Here is a 23,287-nt window from a genome sequence, read left to right as displayed (position 1 = left end):
CCTTAACCCACTGAGCGAGGCCAGGAATCGAACCCTCAACCTCATGGTTCCTCGTTGGATTCATTAACCACTGAGCCACGATGGGAACTCCTTCCTGGATGTTCTTGATTAAGAACACAAGGCAGGGGCTAGGGCAAGGTGAAGAAGGTACAAAATTTAAGGGGGCCCCAAAAACTCAGTAATCAAGACCAAAAAAAATTTTAATGCAATATATCTAAAGCTTTAAATTAATGCAAAAAATTCATGATAAGTGTCAAAAATTTGAACATCGACAGGATGTATAATTATACCATGCTGAACCCTATAAGAGCCCGAGGCAAAAGGAAAACCAGCGGTAGCTGTCCTGATATTAAAATTTTGGTCTTTCATTCATTACGGATAGTTTGCATTAGTTTCGCTTTTTTAAAATGGTGTGTTAAACTGCTATTTATCTTTGCCACTGAGTTGAGTTTTTTGGTGCCCCTCTCCTTGATTTTGGCACCCACAGTGATTGCCTCACTCAATTCACCCTGTCCCCACCCTGAGACCAGTGAGAAGTGGGGATTCCCAGCTAACTCACAGGCCAGTTTGCCGAGGGCCCATTAGCAGGCACTTTATCTCAGTTTTACTCCCAAGTGTCCATCTCCTTCCCTTTAGTTTCTGGAAGCAGGGAGAAGTGTTCAAGATCTTACAACTTGTAAGATGTACACCCACCCTTTGCTAACTCCAAGCTCCTGGGTTCAAAGGCATTCTTCCTTCAAAGCCAGTGGCAGAGATGAATGGGTACCAAATCCCTCTGAGCCCCGGGCTTGGTGAGAGAGGGCAAGCAGAGCATCCGTCTGCTAATGAAACATCACACAATTAACTGCTTTAATGATCTTGAGTACCACCATACAGGTGCCTGGGAAGGAAGTTTTCTTTTGCTTTCTATTGCCAAGGCAGTCATTTAAAGGCATGTAGGTATATGTAACAGCAGAGCATGCCTAGAAATGAAGACACTGAGACACACCCCTTCAGCCACTTTAACCCCTTTCCTGAGCCTAGAATGGTGGGCAGCATTCTGAGAAGTCCAGTGGGAGCCACTGAGCCAATCTTTTGGGTTATTATTGGTCTTGGGTCTGACAGTGACCAAGACTTTTTCTCCTTGAGTTTTAGGCTCAGAAGGGACCTAATGCAGAAGTGGGCTTGGCTGCCTTGACCTGTGCTGAGCAGGTGCACTTCCGGGAAGCTTCCTAACAGCTGCTACAGGTTAGGCTCCTCATTCTAGGAACCTGAAGGCAAGCAGTCGGCCCTCCCAAGTCAAACCTCCCTCTGGCTTATCACCCACACCCCCCACACTACCCAGGTGGCCCACTCTCGTGGTATAGAAGCATCCACCTCTGGGAACTCAGGCATGGAGGGAGCAGGACAAATAATTATTTTGTTCTGCTGATTTTATTCCTTTGCTTGTAGCAAATTAGATAATCACCCCTGGAAACTCTGGGAGATATTCCTGGTGGTGACCACGAAGACCCCAAAACCACACTGACTGGTCCCTCCCTCCCTTCCCCCCTTGTTTCTCTTTCCTTTTCCTTTCTTTGCTGTTTCTTCTCTTCCTTCCTTTCTCCTCGCTCTCTTTGCTGCCCTCCTTATTTCATGCTTTCCTCCCTCCCTTCCTTCCTTCCCTTCCTCCTTCCATCAGAGAGGATGGAAGTCCACACTCTAAGAATCCAGTCTGACAGCGCCAACCTACCAAGTTACCCCATGTATTCCAGCAAATGTAAGCTTCTTCCTGCCTTAAGGATTTTCTTTTCTTAAATCTAAGCATAGTTGATTTACAAAGTGCCAATTTCCACTGTACGGCAAAGTGACCCAGTACTATATATATACATGTCTGTTCTCATATTATCTTCCATTATGGTCTGTCCCAAGAGACTGAGACTGGATATAGTTCCCTGTGCTAGAGAGCAGGATCTCATTGCTTTTGCACTCAAAATGCCACAATTTGCATCTACCAGCCCCACACTCCCAGGCCACCCTACTCCTTCCCACCTCCCCCTTTCCTGCCTTAAGGATGTAAGCTGCAGATAGGAAATATTAACGGCTAAACTACCACTCCATAGAGCTGCACTATCCTCCACAATAGTTAGTGTGTAACTAGGAAAAACAACAACATTCTGTAGAGTATCTCTGATGGGGATTGCGTCACACTAAAGACTATGGGGGACCACACCCTGGCAGCACGTAACTGCCTATCCAGCTTTCCTATAATCGGGTTGCATCCACGCAGTACAATATGCTCCTCCATAACTGAGCACTGATCTAGGGCTTTGTGACAGCTCCTCTGTTTTAAGCAACAGTAAATTCACCCTACAAAGTCAGAAAGGGAGCTTTTTAATGGCTGCTGTCAATTTTATTGCTTTATCCTGGTTACTATGATAGAATCTACAGACATGGTGTGTTTATTGGTTTTATGTATCACATGTTGTTGCTGCTCTGACAAGCTACTCCTATAAAAATGTGTTATTATTGCATGTTGTAGCTCAGTAAGCTGACCCTGCATTTCAAAGTGTACTGAAGCAAATAGCATTGAAGTCCATAAAAACCGACTTGCCTCCATCACAGAGGACTCTCTGCGTGAGCTGCTACTCCCACAATCTGGGAACAAATTACACCTTTCCCTTTCCCCTGTGCCAGCAGCCATTACTGCTAACTGAACACAGCATAGACCCAAACACCAGCACTTATCTACGTAAAATTTCAGGACAGGCATCTGTCTTTTTATTTCTACTTGTCTAATTCCCCAGTAAGTGCCACTTGCAGTCTTGAAGTTTACAAAAGTATGAAATAAATGGCTTTAAAATGTTTTCACATATTAATATAGGATGCAAGAGGGGTGGCTGACATGGTTTTCTATCTGCTCTGAATGCTGAAGAGAATATTAGTTTGAATTACAACAAGAGAGGATGTGGTTAGTTCTAAGTAAGTCAAGACTGGAGGGTCCTGGGTGTTGAGCGAGAATCAATTGCCTACACATTAAGAGGTAGGATGCCTTATATGGCAGGAGTTGGTCTGGAGGTTGCAGAGGAAGCAGCAGCTCAGTGTAACTCCCGGAGTTCCTGGAAGCAGGTTTATTACCAGAATCAGCTGGGGAATTCTTTACAAAACAGATTCCTATGCCTCACCCCTAGATATTGGGATTCTGTTAGACTAGGGTTGGCCTTGGACTCTAAGCCAAATGATTTCATGGAAAATCCTTCCCTATTCTTAACTTTATTAAACAACAGCAGAAACATGTGCTAGACTCCATGAGTTAAACAATCTGAAAAACTACTCCATAGCCTATAAGAGGGAATTTCCCAACACAATGGGGAAAAAGGATTAAGGAGCCTTCTACTCCAAGGCTGAGATGTCTTGGGCAAGCAGCTCTTTAGTCTCTTCTGCCTTCACTGCCAGGCCACAAGCCTCTGCTCCTCAATCGCCCTGCTCTCCCCTCCCACCCCCACCCACTGCTGCCCCACCCCGGCGACTGACAATTTGAAATCACTTATTGAGTATTATGGGTCTTGAAAAAGGAAAGAAGTAGTTTACTGTTTTTAAATTTGGTTTATAAAAGCCATTATGGCTCACAAAAGATTATGCCGTGAACTTCATTGAACACTCACCTCTTGCTACCTACCCTCCACCCCCACCCGCCATCTTTAAACAATATTCTCTAGCATCTGGCTGTATAAGACATAGTACTAGATCCTGCAAAGGTAAGCAGAGGACAGGAGACAACCTGAGCATTCATCCGTCTTCCCCTTCTCCATTCAAGCTGGTTCCTGGGCTTTCTAAACAGCTTGAGTCTCCCTTTTTCTCTTTCTCCTGTCCTTGGAAACAACCTAAATATCCAACAAGAGATAAAGGATTAAAGAAGTTAGAAGAAGACAGTCTATGTTCTTGGGTGAGATAACAACATGAACATGCTGATACTACCAGGAATTAAAGAAATACAAGTTAAAATGAGATAAAGTTTTATATCTATGGTTCTGGTAAAAAGAAGAGGAAGCTTGGTAATAGTGTAGGTGGGATGTGGAGTTAGAGGAGCTACACCACACTGCTTATGGGTGTAGACTGGTGCAGCAATTCTAGGACCTCGAGGCAGAAATTCATCAGATTAAACATGTGACCCAGCAATTCTGCTCTGGGTGTACATCACAAGAAAATCTCACATGTCCATAACATTCAGTGCAGCATTACTTATGAGGGGACATTCAAAGCATTTTTAGTGTTCATCACGAGGAAAATGGGCCGGTAAAATGTGGAAGACACACACCAGGAGCTTGAAGCGGTGGCTGAGATACAGCTAGAGCAACTTGGCTGAATCTTAAGCACGTGGTGTTGGAGGAGCGTCATGGGGAAGACACCATCACCAGTTGACCTGTAAGCTGGATCCGGGCCATTGGAGTTTCTACATTCCGCCCCCTCCCCATCCTTGTAACGCATGTGTGGTGTTCCCACAATGGGAACCATTTCCAGGGATGCAGCCTTGAGAGAGCAAGGTGTTACTGAGACCATCTGCATGGTATGGTATACATGACAATCCCAGGAAGGCCTCTACATCCGCTTTGAAGATCCTGGTGGGTGGGCACGGAGGTCTACGTGTCTTCTGGCCACCCAAGACAAGCCTCATGTATAAGTTCCCTTGCTTCTTACAACTGCCACCTGCCAGTCCGGAGTGGCTGCCTCTCTCTTCGGTATCTCCTTGTCCTCTATGTATGACAGTTTATGAACCAACACATAGAGCTTGATGGGAAAAAAAAAAAAAACCCAAATGACATGTTAACATGAGTTTTATAAGTTAAAGATACATGCATACAAAACAGTGATATCTCTGTATTTTTTTAAGAACACAAAGAGAGAAACCATTAACATGGTTGCCTGTGGGGTGGGTGGGGGCTGGATGGAAGTGTAGGGAAAAGTTAAGTGAACCTTGGCTCGAGGTTGATGTGTGAAGAAGAAGAGGATGGCCTCAAACATCTGTCTCTGAGGTTCTCCATGTGCATACGCGCACCTGAAAGAAAATAACATGGCATGTCCACAACATGAAATGCCATGTGGCCATTAGAACGTTGCACAAGAATGTTTATAGACATTGAAATAAATTTGTGATGCTATACTAAGCAAAAGAGGTTACCAAACATCATGCCCACTATCATTTCATTTTTTGGAAAAATAAAAATCCATATAAATTGAAGAATGAAAGCAGTTGGAGAACTGGAGTGATTCAGACTTTCTGGATTTTTAATTCACCTTCAATGGCCATGTATGGTGCAATAAAGAAAAACTAAGAATTTGTTTAAAGGAATTTTTTTGTTTTTACAAAGGCATAAGAATAAAGAGGTCATTGGTAGTGAAAATTTACAGGTATCCAAATAGGAGGTAGACTTTTTCTAAGGCTTTTGTGTTTTCAAATGCAAAAGCTGAAGCCCAAGATTTCTGGGTGGCTCTTTCCTTTTCCTGGTGGACAGAGGGAGCCAAAGTTGTTCTAAGGATCCTCCCTTGAAAAGGGTCAATAGGCTGAGGAGCTGGGACTCCCATTACTGGGTGGCACAGAAATTCCAAAGGGACAGAACTTTCGAGCAGAGAATTTTTATTTAGTTAGGTTAGGGCTGGAGGATATAGTGACGCCGGCTGACATATGAAGACGTGGTAGCTGCAACAGGCTTGTTTGAGGCCTTGCAAACAGCTTCATTCTCCACCTGCTGGCTCCGACAGCCGTCTCTGGGCAGGGCTTCTGAGAAACAGCAGATGACTTTGTTAGAGGCCTTCAGCTTTACAATATTAATAGACTTTTTGTAAAGCTTCGTGGAGTGATTCCTAGTTGCTATATGCAACGGATCTTTCTTTCCATCACATGTGAACTTGATTGGCATGTCACAAAGTACACAGGGAACTTCAATCTCAGGAGATTTCCTTTTCAAAGCGCGTGCCTGCATCCAAGTATTGGGATTGACAGCTCCACCAGCACCCTGTGACGTTATAAGAGATGCTGCTGTTTTTTGGTTTGTTTTGTAATGAGAACTGGTGCTAATACCTCCAGTCCAGGGTCTGAGGATAATTCAATTTGCCAGAGAACCGGAACCTTGCCCGAATGGTTGACTTTCAGTACATAAAAAGTAATAAAACTGAGGTTCAACAAAGTTGTGGTAATTTTCAGCTTTCCTAGATATATGAGACATGCACAAAAATAACTGGGGTAGGAGATAGAAAGAGAGAGGAATAATGCAATATGATTACTTTGAGGACAGCAAGAAGGGAAATTAAATTTAGTGAACTGTGCTATCACTGAGTTCCTGAATGTCTGGCTTATACTGAATTAAGCAAATCTCTGCAATTAATAGAGCTACACTTTTTCCTGCTACATTTGTGTTGTGAACCAAAAATCTAGAAGGGAAATTGCTTATTGATTAATTAGAACTAATAAAGGAGCCCTATTACAGGAAATGCTTGGCTTCCTTGGCTCATGGTTTCCCACCAATCATCGGGTTTGTAATTTTGGACCATGTGATTTTTCCACATGTAAATTTAAAGAGAAAATGAGATGGCCTAGATCATTCATGGAGGGGCCTGGATTGGAATTCAACTGCATGATACCTGATAATGTTTAGAAAAGTAAAGAGTTTTAGAACTAGAAGAATCCACGTTCTAATCCAAGCTCTCTTTACAGGGTGTGTGTCAGGCAAATCTCATAGCTTGTCTGGGGCCTGTTTGTTCATCTATAAAAGTGGAGGTGCGACCACCATTTGGTTTGAGGAATGTCTTGGGACTCAAATTAGATGACAGATAAAAAGCATCTTGCAAGAGTTCCCGCTGTGGCTCAGTGGGTTAAGAACTTGACTAGTATCCATGAGGATACAGGTTGGATCGCTGGCCTCACTCAGTGGGTTAAGGATCTGGCATTGATAAAGCTGCAGCATAGGTCACAGATGTGGCTAGGATCCTGCATTGCTATGGCTGTGGTGTAGGCCAGCAGCTGTAGCTCTGATTTGAACCCTAGCCTGGGAACTTCCATATGCCGCAGGTGCAGCCTTCAAAAAAAAAAAAAAAAAAAAAAAGGCTTCTTGCCCAGTAATAAGTATACCTATATAGTAGGAAGACAATAAATGTTAGGTTGCTTCCTTCCTTCCTGAAGGTTTTAACGGTTTTTAATTACAAAGGAAGAGACAGAATGGGAGGAAAAGATGAGAGAACACAACGCTAACTGATGGAGCAAGGTTTTGGAAGAAATGACACAAGCGGGGTCATTGAGAAAGGACACCTCTGCCTGAGACTGTGGGGAAGATGGTGATCGTGGTGTGGAAGTTAAGTTCTGCAGCCAAGGAAGAAGGTTGGTGTAAAACAGAGGAAGGAGTTAAAGAAGGGCATCCTCTTAAAGAATCCAACGTGTCTAAGTTAAAAAATATTAGCAAAGCATTTTACTCACCAAAAGGAATTTGCAAAACAAACAAACAAAAAACCCAAAAAACAAACACACTTTCCATAATAGAGAGTTACATTCAGTAACATTTAAGAGATGCTTTGTATGTGTGTATAGGGGAAAAAACTTAATAGTCATTTTCTTTTCATGCTAAATTTTTATTTCAATGTTATGCAAATGCATAAGTATAAATATTTGTTCAATATACAACAATTATGACATCCATAGGGAATTTCTTAGAGAAAATAAGACTGCAAACACTTTATTGCACAGATCCTAACAAACTTTTAAGCTGGTAAATCTACAGCTGGGAGGACTACCGAGGAGCACATCTTAACAATCACAGGAGACCGACCAAGTAGAACACAGGAGAATTTCTACCAGCTGAATGGAGAGGTTTACAACAACAAACAGGTATTACATGAATGCAACCTTAGGTACTCCATAGCCATCCAAAATGCAAAAACATATTTGGCAAAAATGATAATACACTATACAAAATATACATAAAAAATATCATCTGTAAACAAGCAGCTAGTTGTGCTTTAAAGGGAACTGAACAGTTAAAAAGCAAAGGCTGTAAACCGTCAACTACTTCCCCGACAGACCTGTCTAGATGTTTGAGTGCAGAAGGATTGGGTTATGACAACCGCCAAATACAGGTATGAATTATAAATGTTGAGACCATTTTTGAAACCCATTTAAGTTCTTTCAAAATATTTGTTTCTTCTACAATTCACAACACAGTGATGGGGAATGGCTAAAACCACATGGGAGAAAAAAATTAGGGGCGAGGAGGAGACTTTTCTTTTTTGTTCCTGCTGTTGCCAGCTCATTTTATAATGAAGGACAACCGAGCAGTTGGTTAAGTTATGTCTTTGTTTTGGGAGTGGAGTTTACAGCCTTGCTAAATGATTTATAATCCACAGGGCTGTAAGGTGATGCTGTGCTTAGGTGAACGATTTTATAGCTGAAGATTCTAAGACATCCCCATGGGGAGGGGGGTTGGGTGCTGGATTAGCATGGTTTCATCGATTTTTTTTCTCTTACAAAATCAAACAAAAAATCCTCCTATCAGTCCCAAGCATCTTATAAATACTTATCTGTGTGTGTTTTCTCTTAGTGCCTTAGTACTTATGTCAGCAAGTGCTGTCTTACAATACAAAACAAGCCACCAGGAAAACTGCAACAAAAAACAAACAAAAAGACCCCCTCAGCACTAAAATGATTCGACAAGTTCTACATATTCCATGGTATACAAAATTTAAATAAGGCTTAGCAAAAGTAAAAAGGACAGTCACATTCAAGCACCAAATAGCTCCAACAAGTCTTTTTGTTACAAAAATGCTGCTCTTTATTAATACAGTATTTTTTTTTTGCATACAAATAAAGAGATCCTGTTATGAAATGTATGGAGCTACTTGATGCATCAGAAACGAATGTGAAACCCAGGAACTTGCTAAAAACAGCAAGCTTCATCTACAACATAAGGCCCCAGCTATGTATTAAAATGTATTTGATGTCCTGATTATTTCTTAATATATATGCTATGATGCCAAAATCCACCCCTCCCCCCACCTTTCCTCAAAAAAGCAAATTGAGAACCTCTTCCAATGCCTGATGCTTATTATTCAACCTAAGTACTAGCAGCTTTGTGTGCAGCCAGTAATTTTCCTTTTTGTTCAACAGCAGGGCTAGTGCAGAACTACTACAAAATGTGTGCTTCTTGGACTCGTGACTCACAGCATAAAGGCCTGAGTTTAAAAGCATGAAAAGGAGGGAAAGCAAGAGAACAGAAGTCAAGTCTATGTGAGTTTATAGCCCCGTTCTACCTACGGTGAAGAGCCGACATACACACCCACAGATAAGGATAACTGGCCTTTCAGACAGCTGGACCCAGGATCCAAACGGTCATCAGAATGACCGTGAAATGAAAACGGCTAGCTCCATCTGTTCTGGCCATTCCTGATGGAGGAGGATTCCAAAAGCAGTGAGGCGGGCAGTTCTTACTTTGGATCTGGAAATATATGCAGCCAGATACAATACTGTCAAGCTCTCCAGTTAAAAATATACATTAAAACTCACAATCTGGTGTATTTCCGGCGTTCTTTCATCATCAACTCTACTAAGAATGTTTTTAACTTAGAAAAACATAGCCTTGAAATATTCTTTTCAACCACAGACCAAAACATGTGGGTGGATGTGTATATACATGAATGTGGGTGTAGCTATAGTTCCACATACACCCAGTTTTAACCATTTTGCTTCACTACTACATTATGATCAATGGTAAAGCAAAAGTCTTAAAAAAAAAAAAAAAAAAAAAAAAGCCTGTAGTAAACGACGCCATCAGCAGCAAGGTATCAACTCTACATCCCAAACCAAACACATTGCTAGATATTTACAGAGAAAAACCTTTTTCCTCAACAATCCTCAACCTCAACCGTAAAGATTTGGTTTTTGTGGGGTTCGTTTTTTTGTTTTGTTTTTGTCTTTTTATACAAACACTATCTGGCAAGAGTTTACCGGTTACAACTGGGAAGGCAATTGGAAGAAGGTCTCCCTCTCTTTCACCTCTTCTCCCTCCTGGACAAGGAGGCTCCAGGCTCTGCCTGGGGGGCGTTCCCACAGTGCTGGTTTCCAAGGGAGTCAAGACGCAGGAACAGGCGCAGGCCGGGTCTCCAGGTCCCGCCCCAGGCCTGCCCCATCACGAGGCCTTTTTGTGGGGGCTGCTGCGCAAACTCTCTTTCCCCCGTCTCTGCCGCACCCCAGAGTCCTTCTCAGAAGGAAGGGCGACGGGGCGCTCCATGCTTAGAGCTGGGGACGGCTTGGCCACCTCTCTGCCCACATTCTGTTTCCTAGTCTGAGCTGGCTGGGCGGCGAGGGCAGGCTCTTTCCCTTTGGTTTCTCCCACTGTGGCCGTTCCCGAGAGGGCCCTGTCCCAGGGGCCGGCGCCCCCCGTCCCACCTGGGCTGGGGTGATACGAATCCAGAGTGATGGCGGAGCTGCGGAAGGAGGGCAAGGAGTCACTCTTTGTCATTTGGGTTCTGCCATCGCTGCCAGGCAGGGGCTTCCGATGGTCCCTGCTGCTGGAGGCTGGGGGCTCAGCCGCGGCCCCGCTGGCCTTGGCAGAGGAGGTGTCGCTGAAGGTTGTGGAAGCCTCTGAAACTGCAGGTCTCGCCTCGGGGAAGCCTGAGGAGTAACTCAGAGACTTCTCGGGGAGGGTAGCGCAGTGGATAGAGCCCTGAACCGTGGCCGAGGGCGACCGTTTCATGCCGCTGGGCTTGCCCGCCTCGGCCAGTGGCTTCTGGGGACCCGGCCCTTTCCCCTTGGCCTCTGGCCAGCCCTTCCCCACAGCTGCTGCCAGCCTGTCCGTGCCCTTTGGCCTGGCCTCGCAGAGCACGGGGGCAAGGCTGGCCCCCGGCTTCCCGCTGTCCACCGGGGTGTAAAGTGCTTCGGTGCATTTCTTCCCTTCAGCCTTTCTGTCAGTGCTGGTGGCCAGCGGACTCGGGCTCCTGTCTGTCTGTTTGCACAGAGGGGAACAGTCTTTCACAGTGGATGGTTTGGGGGGCTTTGGAGACGGATTTTGCTTTTCCCCGACAGTGGGAAGTTTCTGGTCCACCGATTCACTGGCCCCTGCCGGTCCTTGCCGTGGCGGATGCCCCGGCTTCTCCATCGCCACCTCTGGGGGACGCCCCCCGCCGGTGGGTCTCACCTTGTTGTCTAGAGGACATCCTTCCGGGTGCAGGGGGGCTGAGGGCCCGCTTCCTCCCTGGCCAATCACGTTGTTGGCCGTGTTCTGGGGGCCTGGGAGGGCAGGGACTACCTCCGACAGGCCCTTACTGCTGCCCTTCCCCTCCACCCCCAGGGGCTGAGCACCAGGTTCTTTGCCCACTGCAGCCCCCAGGCTAGGCTTCTGGGAGGCGAGTGACCTGTCTGGATGCTTAGACTTTGGAGGGCCTGGGTCAGGGCCAGGCCTGGGCTTGTGGCTGCTGCTTTCACCATGCACTGCAGGAACTGGCTTGGGAGGGTCCTGGAGGCCGGAGCTGGGGTCTGCAGTGCAGGGCTTGCTCCCTGGCTCTCTACCCACAGGGTGGCTTGGTGGACTGCAGTGCTGCCAAGTGGCCAGGCTGGGCAGCTCTTTGGTGGTGGGTGGGGGCTGAGAGGTACTGCTGAGATGCTTCTGCAGGGACTGTTCTTTCCTTTCTGGTTCCTTGGGACCATCTTTCTGTGAAGATGAGCAACTGGAGAGCTTCTCACTCTTTCCACTCTCTGTTCCTGGTGGCTCCAGAGACCACCTGGCAGGAGCAGCTTCTGGCTTAGATTCCAGGCCACTCTTACCCCTGCCCAGCTCCTTCTCATGAGAAGCCCCTGCTGAGTGCAAAGAGGAGTCCTCTCTGGCCGGCGGCCTCACCTCATCTCGGCTGTCTTTGGGGTGTGTCTTCCCATAAGGCCCGCATGCCTTCTCCACAACCGGGGTCTGGGTGCAGACATCTGGGTGGGTCCTCCCCACAGTGGGAAGGGCTTTGGAGTTGTCGTTGGTTTTAGCAGCTTCTGGTGGGTACAGCTCCTTGGAGGGGTCTCTGCAGACGTCGGCCCTCACAGCCAACCGCTCATTTCTGGCTGTGGAAGGGCCCCTTTCGGACACCTCCCTCCCGTTGGGCTTCTCCCTGGAGGTGGCACCGTCAGATAGCAGTGGGCTGCGCGCTCTGGATGGGTTGGCGCTGTGGAGGGTCTGGCCCAGGGAGGGAAGGAGCTTAATGTCAGGGCTGAGGTCTTGGTGTTGGCTGGGGCTGCCCTCTCCCCGCTGGGAATGGCTTTCCATGATGGTGGCCGGGGGCCTGGCTGTGTGGGACACCTTCCTGTCCAGCTTCAGCTCTGGGTCAGGCAGGGGGCCTGCGGGTGAACCCTGCAGACCCCGGCTGGGGGGCGGGAACCGAGGATCGAGCAGGTAGGATTTGTTCACCTTGAAGCCGGCAGCGGAGGGTTCCCTCTGACCCATGGCTTCACCCTTCCTCATCCCACTGCTGGGAGCAATTAGTGGCACGGGGGGCCCCAGGTCACTGCCTGGGCTGGGGCTCTGCGCCAGGTCCGGGGAAGGCAGCTCCATCTTGGAGGCCTGCGGTCCAGACAGGAGGGCAATATCCAAAGTGCCCTCGATGGGCTTCAGGCACGACACAGACCTCCCTTCCAGCTTATACTCGGAGGGGCTTTTCCGGACAGGTGACTCAGGAGCGGCCAAGCCAGGCTTCTCAACTCCACCCTCCACCCGGCCAGCCAGGGCCTTGAGGGGGACAAAGGAGACGGAGCTGATCTGAGCTGCGTGGACGCTGCTGCGTGGGCGCTGCTCGGAGGCTGGTGAGGCCTCCTGCTGCCCTCCCGCAGGCCGGCCCGCATTCCCTGGCAGGCACTCGTGGGCACCCTGTGTTACCTTGGGCTTGAGCACAGGGCAGAGGCCATTATCTTTGTCTTCAAGGGACATTTTCTTTCGGAGGTAATCAATGTTGGCCAGCTTGCTGTCTAATTTCTCACACCGGAGGCCTTCCTTGGCCTGGGGGGCCTTCTCCTTGTTGTCACCCTTCCCAGAGGTGGGCCTGTGGGTGGCGTGACACACACCATCTTGGAGGCTGCTGTGAGCCGAGGCTCGTTTGAGGTCACAGGTGCCCTGGCTGTGGTCCCCTGGTGCTGCCACCCCCTCAGAGGTGACAGCCTCGCTGGCCCGCACGCTGGCCTGCTTGTGGAGAGCATCTTTTAGCAGGCTGCCTGGGGCCTGGGTCTCCTGCATGGCTGCTTTGTTTTCAAAATGATTTGACCTCTCCGAGGCCTTTGGATAGATTTTCTTCTCTCGCTCTTCTAGTCTAAAAGCAGAGAGGTTTTCCAAGTCACTGCCAAGGCCGTGGGCTTTCTGGCGGGATTCCAGTTTCTCTGAGAGCCCGTCAGGTTTCTTCACCACCACCTTGGCCTTCAGCTTCTCGCGGTCCAGCTCATCCACAGACTCCTGGCGGCCCAGCTTCCGGGACACAGGGCGCTTAAGGCAGCCTTGCTCCACTGGCCTGGCCCGGCTCAGGGCTGGCGCATCACACACATTCTCCTCCAGGCTCTGCAAGGTCACCTCCCGCTGGGACTGCTCCCGCTGCACCTCCTCCTGGGTGACCTCCAGGCTGTGCTTTCGGGAGCACAGGTGCTTTTTGTCACTGCCGTAGGAGGGAGAGAGCTTCTCCTCCGACTGCACGCGCTTGAGCAGTGGGGACCGCGGGGGCTCTGCACTCTTGGGCCTCACAATGTGTCTGACGATGGTGGGAGGGGAGTGCATTTTGCTGGGAAAGGCTTGGGCGATCTTGGAATTGCCAAGGGAGTGTCCCAGCAGAGGGGACGGTGACCGCTGAGGGGAGGTGGGCTGTGGCGTTGGAGAGGGCGTCCGGGCCAACGGGGAGAGTGGGATGCTGCCTGCCGACTTCCGTCTTCCAGACCGGTATCGCTGCCCGCTGAGTTTGGGGGCCAGACCGTGGAGGGTGCTGGGCCGGATGTGTCCTGACCCCGCTGGGGAGTTGGGGGCACTAGAGCTTGGGGAGCTGCTCTGGGAGGAGTTAGTACCTGTGGGTGAAAGACAGGATGCAATCAGCAATGGCTACCTCCCCTTTTCTTTCCATGCTTCCGGACCAAGCTGTTTTAGGTGAGGTCAGGAAAAGGTCAGCAAACTGTCCCAACATCTAAGTCTCATGAATAAATGCTTTTCAGATAAACCTCCCCACACCAAGGGTTAACTCACAACTTCCTGTCTTATTTAATGGTCCAAATAGCCATATCTTCTGACCTTCCTGCAAATCCTGTTCTCTGTCAGTTCCACCCTCGACCTTCTTTCCTTAGGCTGCAGTAAGCATGTCTTTCAGGATCTCGGATGGTGACTCTCAGATCTCCCTAGGCGAGGGGACTAACTCACCAGATGGGAAGTCGGGGGTGGAGCGATAGCTGGGCGTAGGGGATCGGGGAGACAAGCTGTGTGTGGGTGACCCCGGGAGGCTCTCCCCCGATGACAGGGATCGGTTCAGGCAGGAGAAACTTCGGCTGGTGTGGAGTAAAGGAGAAGGCTGCTTGGCTAGTTTTTTGAAAAGGGATCTCCTCCTAGAGTGAAAATAGGAGAAAAGCAGTCAGATTCTACATTCAGAACCACTGCTGCCTACCCGCAATACAGTGCAGTCAGTATAAGCGTCTATGCCAGAGATGGTGACATAATGGCAGATCCTATTTAAGAGTAGGGTCCCACTGTTTTTTTCTTTTTTAGGGTCATACCCATGGCCTATGGAAGTTCAAGCTAGGGGCTGAATTAGAGTTGCAACTGCCGGCCTACACCACAGCCACAGCAGCGTGGATCCAAGCAGCATCTTCACCCTACACCACAGCTCACGGCAATGCTGGATCCTTAACCCACTGAGCAAGGCCAGGGGTCAAACCTGCATCCTCATGGATCCTTAACCTGCTAAGCCTCAACAGGAGCTCTGTGTCCCGCTTTTATATTAAAAACTTTTTATGACTTAGAAAGCAAGAGGCTTTGACAATACACAATGGGAAGTTCTCTTAAGGATCTGGTATTGTCACTGCTGTGGCTCTGGTTCCTGCTGTGGTGCAGGTTCATCTGGTATTGTCCTTGCTGTGGTTTGGTTACTGCTATGGTGTGGGCTTGATCCCTGGCCTGGGAACTTCCACATACCGTGGGTACAGCAAAAAAAAAAAAAAAAAAAAAAAAAAAAAAAAAAAAAAAAACAGCTGAGAAAATATATAACAAATATAATAAATAATAAATGTGTATTCATTTATTTATTCATCAAGTTTATGAGGAGAGTGTTCTTTGCCTGAAAGCTTCTGAGTACACACCTACAAAGATACTGACACAATTTAATTAAGAGAGAAAGCATAGTAAATCCCATAGGAAAAATCATCATCTTGGATATAGAAGTCTTTAAAGGTGGCACAAGAGGTAGACGCTTTATCTCCGAGGGGCTCTTTGCTGCGCCTACTCCATCATGAGCTCTTGACTATTCCTAATGACAGTGGAGGCTGTAGGTTTACAAAGGAAAAAACCAAGAAAGGAGAACTGAAGCTTCTCCTCTCAGAAGGGCAGCAGACACCATGCTGCAGCAGAAGCAAACGTGTACCCGGTGCCAACAAGCCCATCTTAAAGCAAACAGCACAGCTTCAGATGGCTTTAAAGTGCAGGCAGCTGCACAGAGTTCCTTGACCACCATTCAAGTCTGGGTCACACTTGGGAGCAGAAGCACACGTTTACGATCTGTAGCCTCTGAAGCAGTATATTCCACATGACCTAAAGAGGAGGCTCCATAAATGTGTGTGTGTGATTTTAAGCAAAGTAATAAATGTACTTGGTTTAAAAAGTCAAAGAGTTTTATGAACCTTAATAATACAAAATAGCAATTCCGTGCTCTGCATTTTGGCCAGTCCCCAGAGAAACTACGTTCTTTTCTTTTCTTTTTTTTTTTTTTTTTTTTTTTTTTTTTTTTTTGTCTTTCTGTATTTTTAGGGCCACACCTGTGGCATATGGAGGTTCCCAGGCCAGGGGTCTAATTGGAGCTGTAGCCGCCAGCCACAGCCACAGCCACAGCAATGCCAGATCCGAGCCGTGTCTTTGACCTACACCACAGCTCACGGATCCTTAACCCACTGAGCAAAGCCAGGGATCAAACCCACGTCCCCATGGGAAAAAAATCCTCATAACTTGATCCAATATACCAAATCCAAGTGGGTAAAGTAGGAATGCTGTGCATCATGCAGGAGCACATCCAGACAGTTGCCCAGCAAGAAACATCCCCCACCAGAAACACACACACATCTTGGGAGGGTCTGCACAGAGCCCGGAATGACACGGGGCCTCCGGCAATGCAAAGGTGGAATTGAGATAGACTTTTGGTCAGGAAAATAAAGACCTTTTATTTTCTAGGCTTATTTGGCTGCCTTAAAGATCTAAGTGTCTTAGACTATCTAGCATTAATAAATAGCAACTGTTTGTTTTAAGATTATATAAAGGATATTGTTGAATGGGGACTGAATGCTAAAAACTGCCTGAAGTTTCACTGCTTCAAATACAACTCAACTGAAGTCTAGAGACTTCAGAAACAGCAAAGGGCTTTTCATGGTTCTCACACATGAGAAAAAGCAGTCTGAGTTCTTCTACAGTGTAACTACGTGAGTCCTTCCACCATGACAAATAATGCTGTTATGAATGAATATAAACTCTATCGCACAATATGTGAACCACAGGGCAACGTTTCTCACAGAGAAGTGGCTCTTTCTCATCAGCAATTTTAATTTCCGTTAAGTAAGGAGTGACTTTCCTTCACTGTGAGCACAGGGCAAACCCACAAAGAGGATGGCTCCAACTCACCTTTCTAGACTTTCCTTCTTCTTAGATTTCTTGCTCCGCCTCACCATCCGGCTCTTGTAGCTGTTCCTCCTGGCTGGACCCGTTTTGATGGATGTGTTTTCAAATGGGGTGGTCGTGATTGACACCTTATTTCCACTCTATAAAAAAAGGGGGATGGTATTAAAGGAAAACGCCATGAAGAAATTATACCAGAAGAGTGATAGGAGATCTGAAGACAAAGATCCATCGGAACGGACACACAGAAGGCCTTCCCTGTGTCAATGACCCTTCAGTGAAGTCCTGACAAACTGGGGGGAAGGAAAATGTGAGGTTTCCTTAAGAGGGTGGGCTCTGGACTCCACAGAGCTGCGTGCAGATTCGAGCCTGTGACCTGAGCACTTGGCTTGTCCTCTGGGACCATTTAACAGTAGAATCACACCTGTCTCCTAGAGCTTCTCTGAAGATGGGGGGATAGAGTCTGTAAGCCTTTAGCACCGAGGCTGACACATGGAAAGGACTCTAAATATCAGTTATCTTCATCCATATGTATTAATTATAAACCTGCCCAGGAACTATCTCCTCTTGGTTCTTTTCTTTTTCTTTGCTTTCTTTTTGGTGTTTTTCCTTTGACCGAGAAATCACTGAGCAGCAAAACTGAATGAGACTTTGATTTTTAATTATTCTAAATGTTCCTTTTCTACCATCAAAAACCCTGTCACAGCCTGTAGAGCTGGAAAGTTTATGCCAGCAGGTATGAAACAGCCTCTCTTTCGCCAGGCCAGTCATGGTGAGGTCATTCCTGGTGGGTGTCTGTGCCCTTCCACTTGGTCCTGGGACAGGGACTTACTGGATGGGTCCCGGGGATGGATTTGAGAGCAGAGTCAGAGGCCAGGCTGAGGGGTGCCCCGAGCAGGCGGGAAGGACCAATCCCCTCACCCCCATTTAATGAACTCTTCTTTAATTAAGTAATAACGAGGGGAGATTTAGGTCCTTGTCAAGTCAGAGATGGCCCTGATTACCCTGAAAAGACAAGCAGTATAAGGAGAAGGGTCTTTTAAAAAGCTTGTGCCTGGAAGATGCCCAGCAACTGAACTCTCAGTACAAAGAGATGGAGAGTTAAGTATGGGGGAGGTGGGAGAGGCAGGGGACCAGAAAAACAGAGATCATTTTACTATCCAACACTCGCCCCCTCACCCAATTTGGGAAGTCATGCATGCCATAACAAGAAAATAGCAAGTATGTAATATTTTTAAAAAAATCACTGAGAAGCCTACCACCCATTTTTCAGGCATGTGTAAATTATGTCTATATACAGGCATACTTTATAAATGATTTTAAACTGAATTAAATTAATCTGATATTTAGTTTTATGGGGTTTTTTTACTTCACATTTCATAACTTTGAAAAACCTTTTCTTCATCACTGAATATTCTTTAATAATATAATTTTTACCAGCATTTAATAATATTCTATGAGAAAGATGAATCAAAATTTAACTATTCCCCTACTGCTATTGTTTTCTATTTTTCAATTCTTTTAAGAGTTGAAATAGGAGTTCCTGTCATGGCGTAGGGAAATGAATTTGACTAGGAACCACGAGGTTGCAGGTTTAATCCCTGGCCTTGCTCAGTGGATTAAGGATCTGGCGTTGCCGTGAGCTGTGATGTAGGTCAAATATATGGCATGGATCCCACATTGCTGTGGCTGTGGCGTAGGTCTGATCTGACTCCTAGCCTGGGAACCTCCATATGCCTCAGGCGGTACCCTAAAAAGCAAAAAAAAAAAAAAAAAAGTTGAAATAAATATTTTTATCTCTAAATCACGATCCTAACATCTGACATTTTCCTTAGATTACCTAATTTTACTATATCAAAGGGTCACTGTGAATTCTTAGGCTCTTGGTACAAACTGTTACACTAATTTCCTAAAAGTTTATGTCAATTTATACCCTTGCCAGCAGCTCATGAGTACCAATCTTACCACAGGCTGGTCAGAATTCAGTATTAACATTAAACAAATTACCGATTTTATAGGAAAAAAACCCTTATATTAAGTTTTAATCTATGTTCTTTGACCATTAACAAAGCTGAGTATGGTCTCACTTATTTTTGATCATTTTTATTTCTTTAGCAAATGATTTGTTCTTGTCTTACATCCAATTCAGTATCAGAAAATCTTAATATTATTGATTTTAGAGTTCTTTCTTCATTTAAGAACATATAATCTCATAATATCATAATTGTAAAAAAAAAATTCGGGAAATGGGATCTGAACTTGAACACGAGAAAAAAAATTTCACTCTGAAAGAATAAATTGTATGTTTTGGATGCAAATACCAAAACCTTACAAAATGAACCTTTATCTGACAATGGAGATGGATATTCTATGTATTCTTCAAACAAAATTCAGCTTATAAGTATGAAAGGCCTACCACTGAAGGATGTTTGGAATGGGGTTTTCTCAAACCTAATGAACCAGGCTAAAGTTTGAGGTTTTTCCTCTATGCCTTAGGGGAAGGAAAAGGGCAACAAACACGATCAGAGTTCATCTTTCACTGAAGTTCCTTCTGCCCTTTTCTACATCATGTACAGAGTGGACACAGAGCCACAGTGACCACGGAGCCCATGAGCCACCTGAGCCTGAAGCCACTTCTACCCCTAACACAGTCCACCACTAACTTCTATATCTTTAGAAGAGGCTAACAGTGCCACTGAGTATTTTATTTTATTTTATTCTATTCTATTTTATTTTAGGCCACACCCACAGCATATGGAGGTTCCCAGGCTAGGGGTTGATTCGGAGCCACAGCTGCTGGCCTACACCACAGCCACAGCGATGAGGGATCCGAACCCCATCTGCAACCTACAAGGCAGCTCATGGCAATGCTGGATCCTTAACTCACTGAGTGAGGCCAGGGATTGAACCGCATCCTCATGGATACTAGTCTGGCTTGTTAACCCCTGAGCAACTACGGTTTGGAACTGCCACTGAACACTTTAAAGGCACAGTGTGAATATCAAAGCCTTTTTCACATATATTCTCTTGATTTTTACAACAAAGTCTTGACTTTATTATTATTTTTTTTTTAATCCACGAGATAGGAAGGAATTATTATCCTTCCATTATAGATAAGGAAAACAGATTCAGAAAGATTGAGATTTTTTTTCTCACGGTCACAGAGCCCAGAGGAAGAGCTCCAACCTGGCTCCCCTGCCCCTCACCCCCAATGCCCACTCCTCCAGCAGGACATGTCCCAGTCCCCTCCACCTCTCTTGCTCCCAGCAGACTGCACAGCTTGTGTTTCATGAGTGGTGGTGAGGGGACCAGGTACTGGATCCATATAAGGAGAGATCAGAACTTGTATCAGAACTTGTATCAGTCTGATATCAGGTATCAGAGTGTTAAGAATAAGTTCCCGTCATGGCGCAGTGGTTAACGAATCTGACTAGGAACCATGAGGTCGCGGGTTCGATCCCTGCCCTTGCTCAGTGGGTTATTGATCTGGCGTTGCCGTGAGCTGTGGTGTAGGTCTCGGATGCGACTCGGATCCTGCGTTGCTGTGGCTCTGGTGTAGGCCGGCAGCTACAGCTCCGATTAGACCCCTAGCCTGGGAACCTCCATATGCCGCGGGAGTGGCCCAAGAAATGGCAAAGAAAAAAAAAATTTTTTTTAATATAAAAATATCATAAACACTACATGAAATAAATTATACATACATTTATATATGTTCTCATTCTGAACCTTTCCCATCAGAAAAGTTATGACCAATCAGTGCATATCACTGAACTCCGTATTAATGTCCCTTCCACTATAAAACCAAACCTAATTCTTTTTTAAAAAGTTTCTTTATATGGCTGTTTCAGAGGACAATTCACTTAACTTATGAAAATACACCAAGATATAAGTTCCATAAGGAAAAATACAGATAGAAGACATTTTAAAAATATAAAAATATCATGAACATTACATGAAATAAATTACACACACACACACACACACACACACACACACACACACATACACACACGCTGAATGGTTCTCATCAGAAAAGTTATGGCCAATCAGAGCATATCATAAACTCTGTACAAATGTCCCCTTCCACTATAAAGACCAAACCTAGTTCTCTCTTTTTTAAAAAGTTTCTACATATGGCTGTTTCAGAGGACAGTTCACTTGACTCATGAAAATACATCAAGAGATAACTTCCATAAGGAGAAATACATACACAAAATATGCAGAGTGCAAATATTTGGTTGGCAACATTAATGATTACAAAATGGTAAGTAACTAAAAAAAAAAAACTACTTTTTTTTACAGGTGAGAATTATGAAGGCTGCCACCTGGTGGATCCATCGGCTATAGCAAGTGCTGCCAGAACAAGGTGCAATGTTTTACTGCAATTTACTATTTGTTTACCCTCAACAAATTCTTTCAAAGAAGGAATAATCTCTTATCAGAGAAATGTTATGGCTCTGTTTTTAAAAATAACGACAAAATGGGGCCATCAGACTGTTAAGTGTTCAATTAGTTAAGTTTTACTTTAAACTACTTGTGTGATTAGAGCCCAGTGGGAGGGAAATTATTTTAAGCTGGCTGAACTGAATACAAAGGCAGAACTCAGGCTATCTAGTCTCTTCTCTTTGGATTCCACATTAGTTTCTTAGTTGCCCTTGGGTATCTCACTGAGCTAGACTGTTTTTACATTTCTTCACAAAATGCACAAGAGGAATGGCATTCTTCCTGCACACCTCCCTGATACAGCCCTAGCCATCTTGCACACTTCATCCCAGATGCTCTGACCTCAAGCTGCAGTCACACTGGTTCACTCATGCACCACTAGGACCTTGGACTTCCTGTCGACTTGTTTTCAGCCACCTTCCCATACACGACACGTCCACCCATCCTTCAAAGCTCTGCACAGAAAACCCCCACCTTTCATCCCCGCCTACCCTTGTGGAAAGCGCTCTCTCCTTCAGAATTTGGGCCACATTTACAGTCTGTTCCTTTCATTTAACCCTCTGATTGTAGTCTAGTACTGCCACGGCTATCCCCGTGGACATAGGACTCTAAGTTATGGGCCATCAGAGAACTTGATGCAGAGAACACCCCTGGTGTGCTCTAGATGTAAATCCTCTTTTGCTTCTTCCTAGCAGATAATCGTGGGCTGCTTTGCTAACGTGTCCCTGCTTTAATTCTTCTTCTGTAAAATGGGGGCGTTTATGCGTAGAGCACCTACGCGCAGGGTGTGAGGATTATCACCTGAGTTGATCCATACAAAGTGCTCCCGATTACCAATTGTTCTTATGTGTCATTTGCTGTGTGACACTTCGGTAGCTTGCACAACACTGCAAATATGTGTGAGTGGTGATAATGATACTATTTGATGGGCCCCATTTTAGTATCCAGAGCTTCCTCAGAGTTCACGGAAATGAAATTTTTGAAGCAGGGGCTGCTGATGTTTTAGGGCTTCTCTTATGATTGGGGATTTAAACAAATGCTCTCTTAAGAAAGCAACCTGGTAGGATAGACACTTTCCTGGATCAGAGAGGTTAAGCTGGGCAGGTAATCATGTGAGCAGGGATATGACTCCATCAGTGTGGCCCCCATCCTCCACTATAGCGGTGGAGAGAGACTTCAGTGCCACTCGAGAGCTGGACGGAGGTGATTAACTGTGTGGCAGGAGAGGTCTGAGACAAAGCTGATGGAGCACAGGGATTCCGAGTCAATGGGGAAGTGAACTGGATGACTGTGACTTTCTGTTTCCTGTTGCATGTACATCGGTGCTTCCATAGCAGGTTCACGGTGAAGCTGGGTGCATACATGGGGCCAGGTGAAGCCATGGAACACAGAATATGCTTAGCATGTTCACAAGCCAAAAGATAAATAAGCATTGTACATGGATTTCTAAATATACATACAACCCTATGTAATGGCTCTCCACCCTTTTCTAAGGGTGCCATGAGGTTCTGTGAAGCAGTTTGCAAGTAAAACATCGTGCAAACAGCATCTGAGGATATCAAAATATGGCCACCACCCTGATGGTCTGCCAGTGATGGTACATCAGAGCCCAGGGCTGGTACTGGTCACTTTATACTGTGTCCAAGAATTGCTGTTTAAATTTAGAAGAAAGCTGCATGGTTACAAGTTCTCTGGGAAGATAAGTAGATCCCCCGTGTCCACCTTGTTTGGTTACATGGTGGCTCCACTCAAGCGCTTCCTTTAGGAACCAGAATCAGGATCCTCTGCTTGGATCTGAGACAGAGCACACCCTGGCTTGGAAGGGTGCCTAATGCTCTCAGTTACAGCATGCTCATTGCTCGTGCCACTTGAGAGACACACATCGACCAGATCCAGGAATGAAGGCACTCCGAGGACAAAATGTTATAAATGGAGCAACTGATTCTACCCAGAGACCTTGCCAGAGGCCTTTAGGGGAATGTTCATTCAAATTTCACAGATGCAGCAAGAGACATATATCTATGTATCTATCT

General features: G+C 45.9%; 1 protein-coding gene across 20 annotated transcripts in view; it reads right to left on the bottom strand.

Moving 5' to 3' along the window:
* Positions 7,558 to 23,287, bottom strand: part of MAST4 (microtubule associated serine/threonine kinase family member 4) — a 589,582-nt gene continuing 573,852 nt past the window's right edge. For 18 of the 20 annotated variants that reach the window (XM_021076748.1, XM_021076749.1, XM_021076750.1 and 15 more), the window contains 3 exons: positions 16,818 to 16,954; positions 14,361 to 14,542; positions 7,558 to 14,014 (listed from right to left, as the gene is read on the bottom strand). In XM_021076748.1, coding sequence (XP_020932407.1) covers positions 10,128 to 14,014; positions 14,361 to 14,542; positions 16,818 to 16,954 — 4,206 coding nt within the window. In that variant the 3' untranslated portion in view covers positions 7,558 to 10,127. The remainder of the gene's footprint in view (positions 14,015 to 14,360; positions 14,543 to 16,817; positions 16,955 to 23,287) is intronic. The other 2 variants (XM_021076767.1, XM_021076753.1) reach the window with 2 other exon arrangements.

This window comes from Sus scrofa, chromosome 16 (assembly GCF_000003025.6).
Source record: "Sus scrofa isolate TJ Tabasco breed Duroc chromosome 16, Sscrofa11.1, whole genome shotgun sequence".
Classification (NCBI taxonomy): Eukaryota; Metazoa; Chordata; class Mammalia; order Artiodactyla; family Suidae; genus Sus; species Sus scrofa.
Note: the sequence above shows the minus strand (reverse complement) of the source record. Positions and strands in the feature narration are given on the sequence as shown.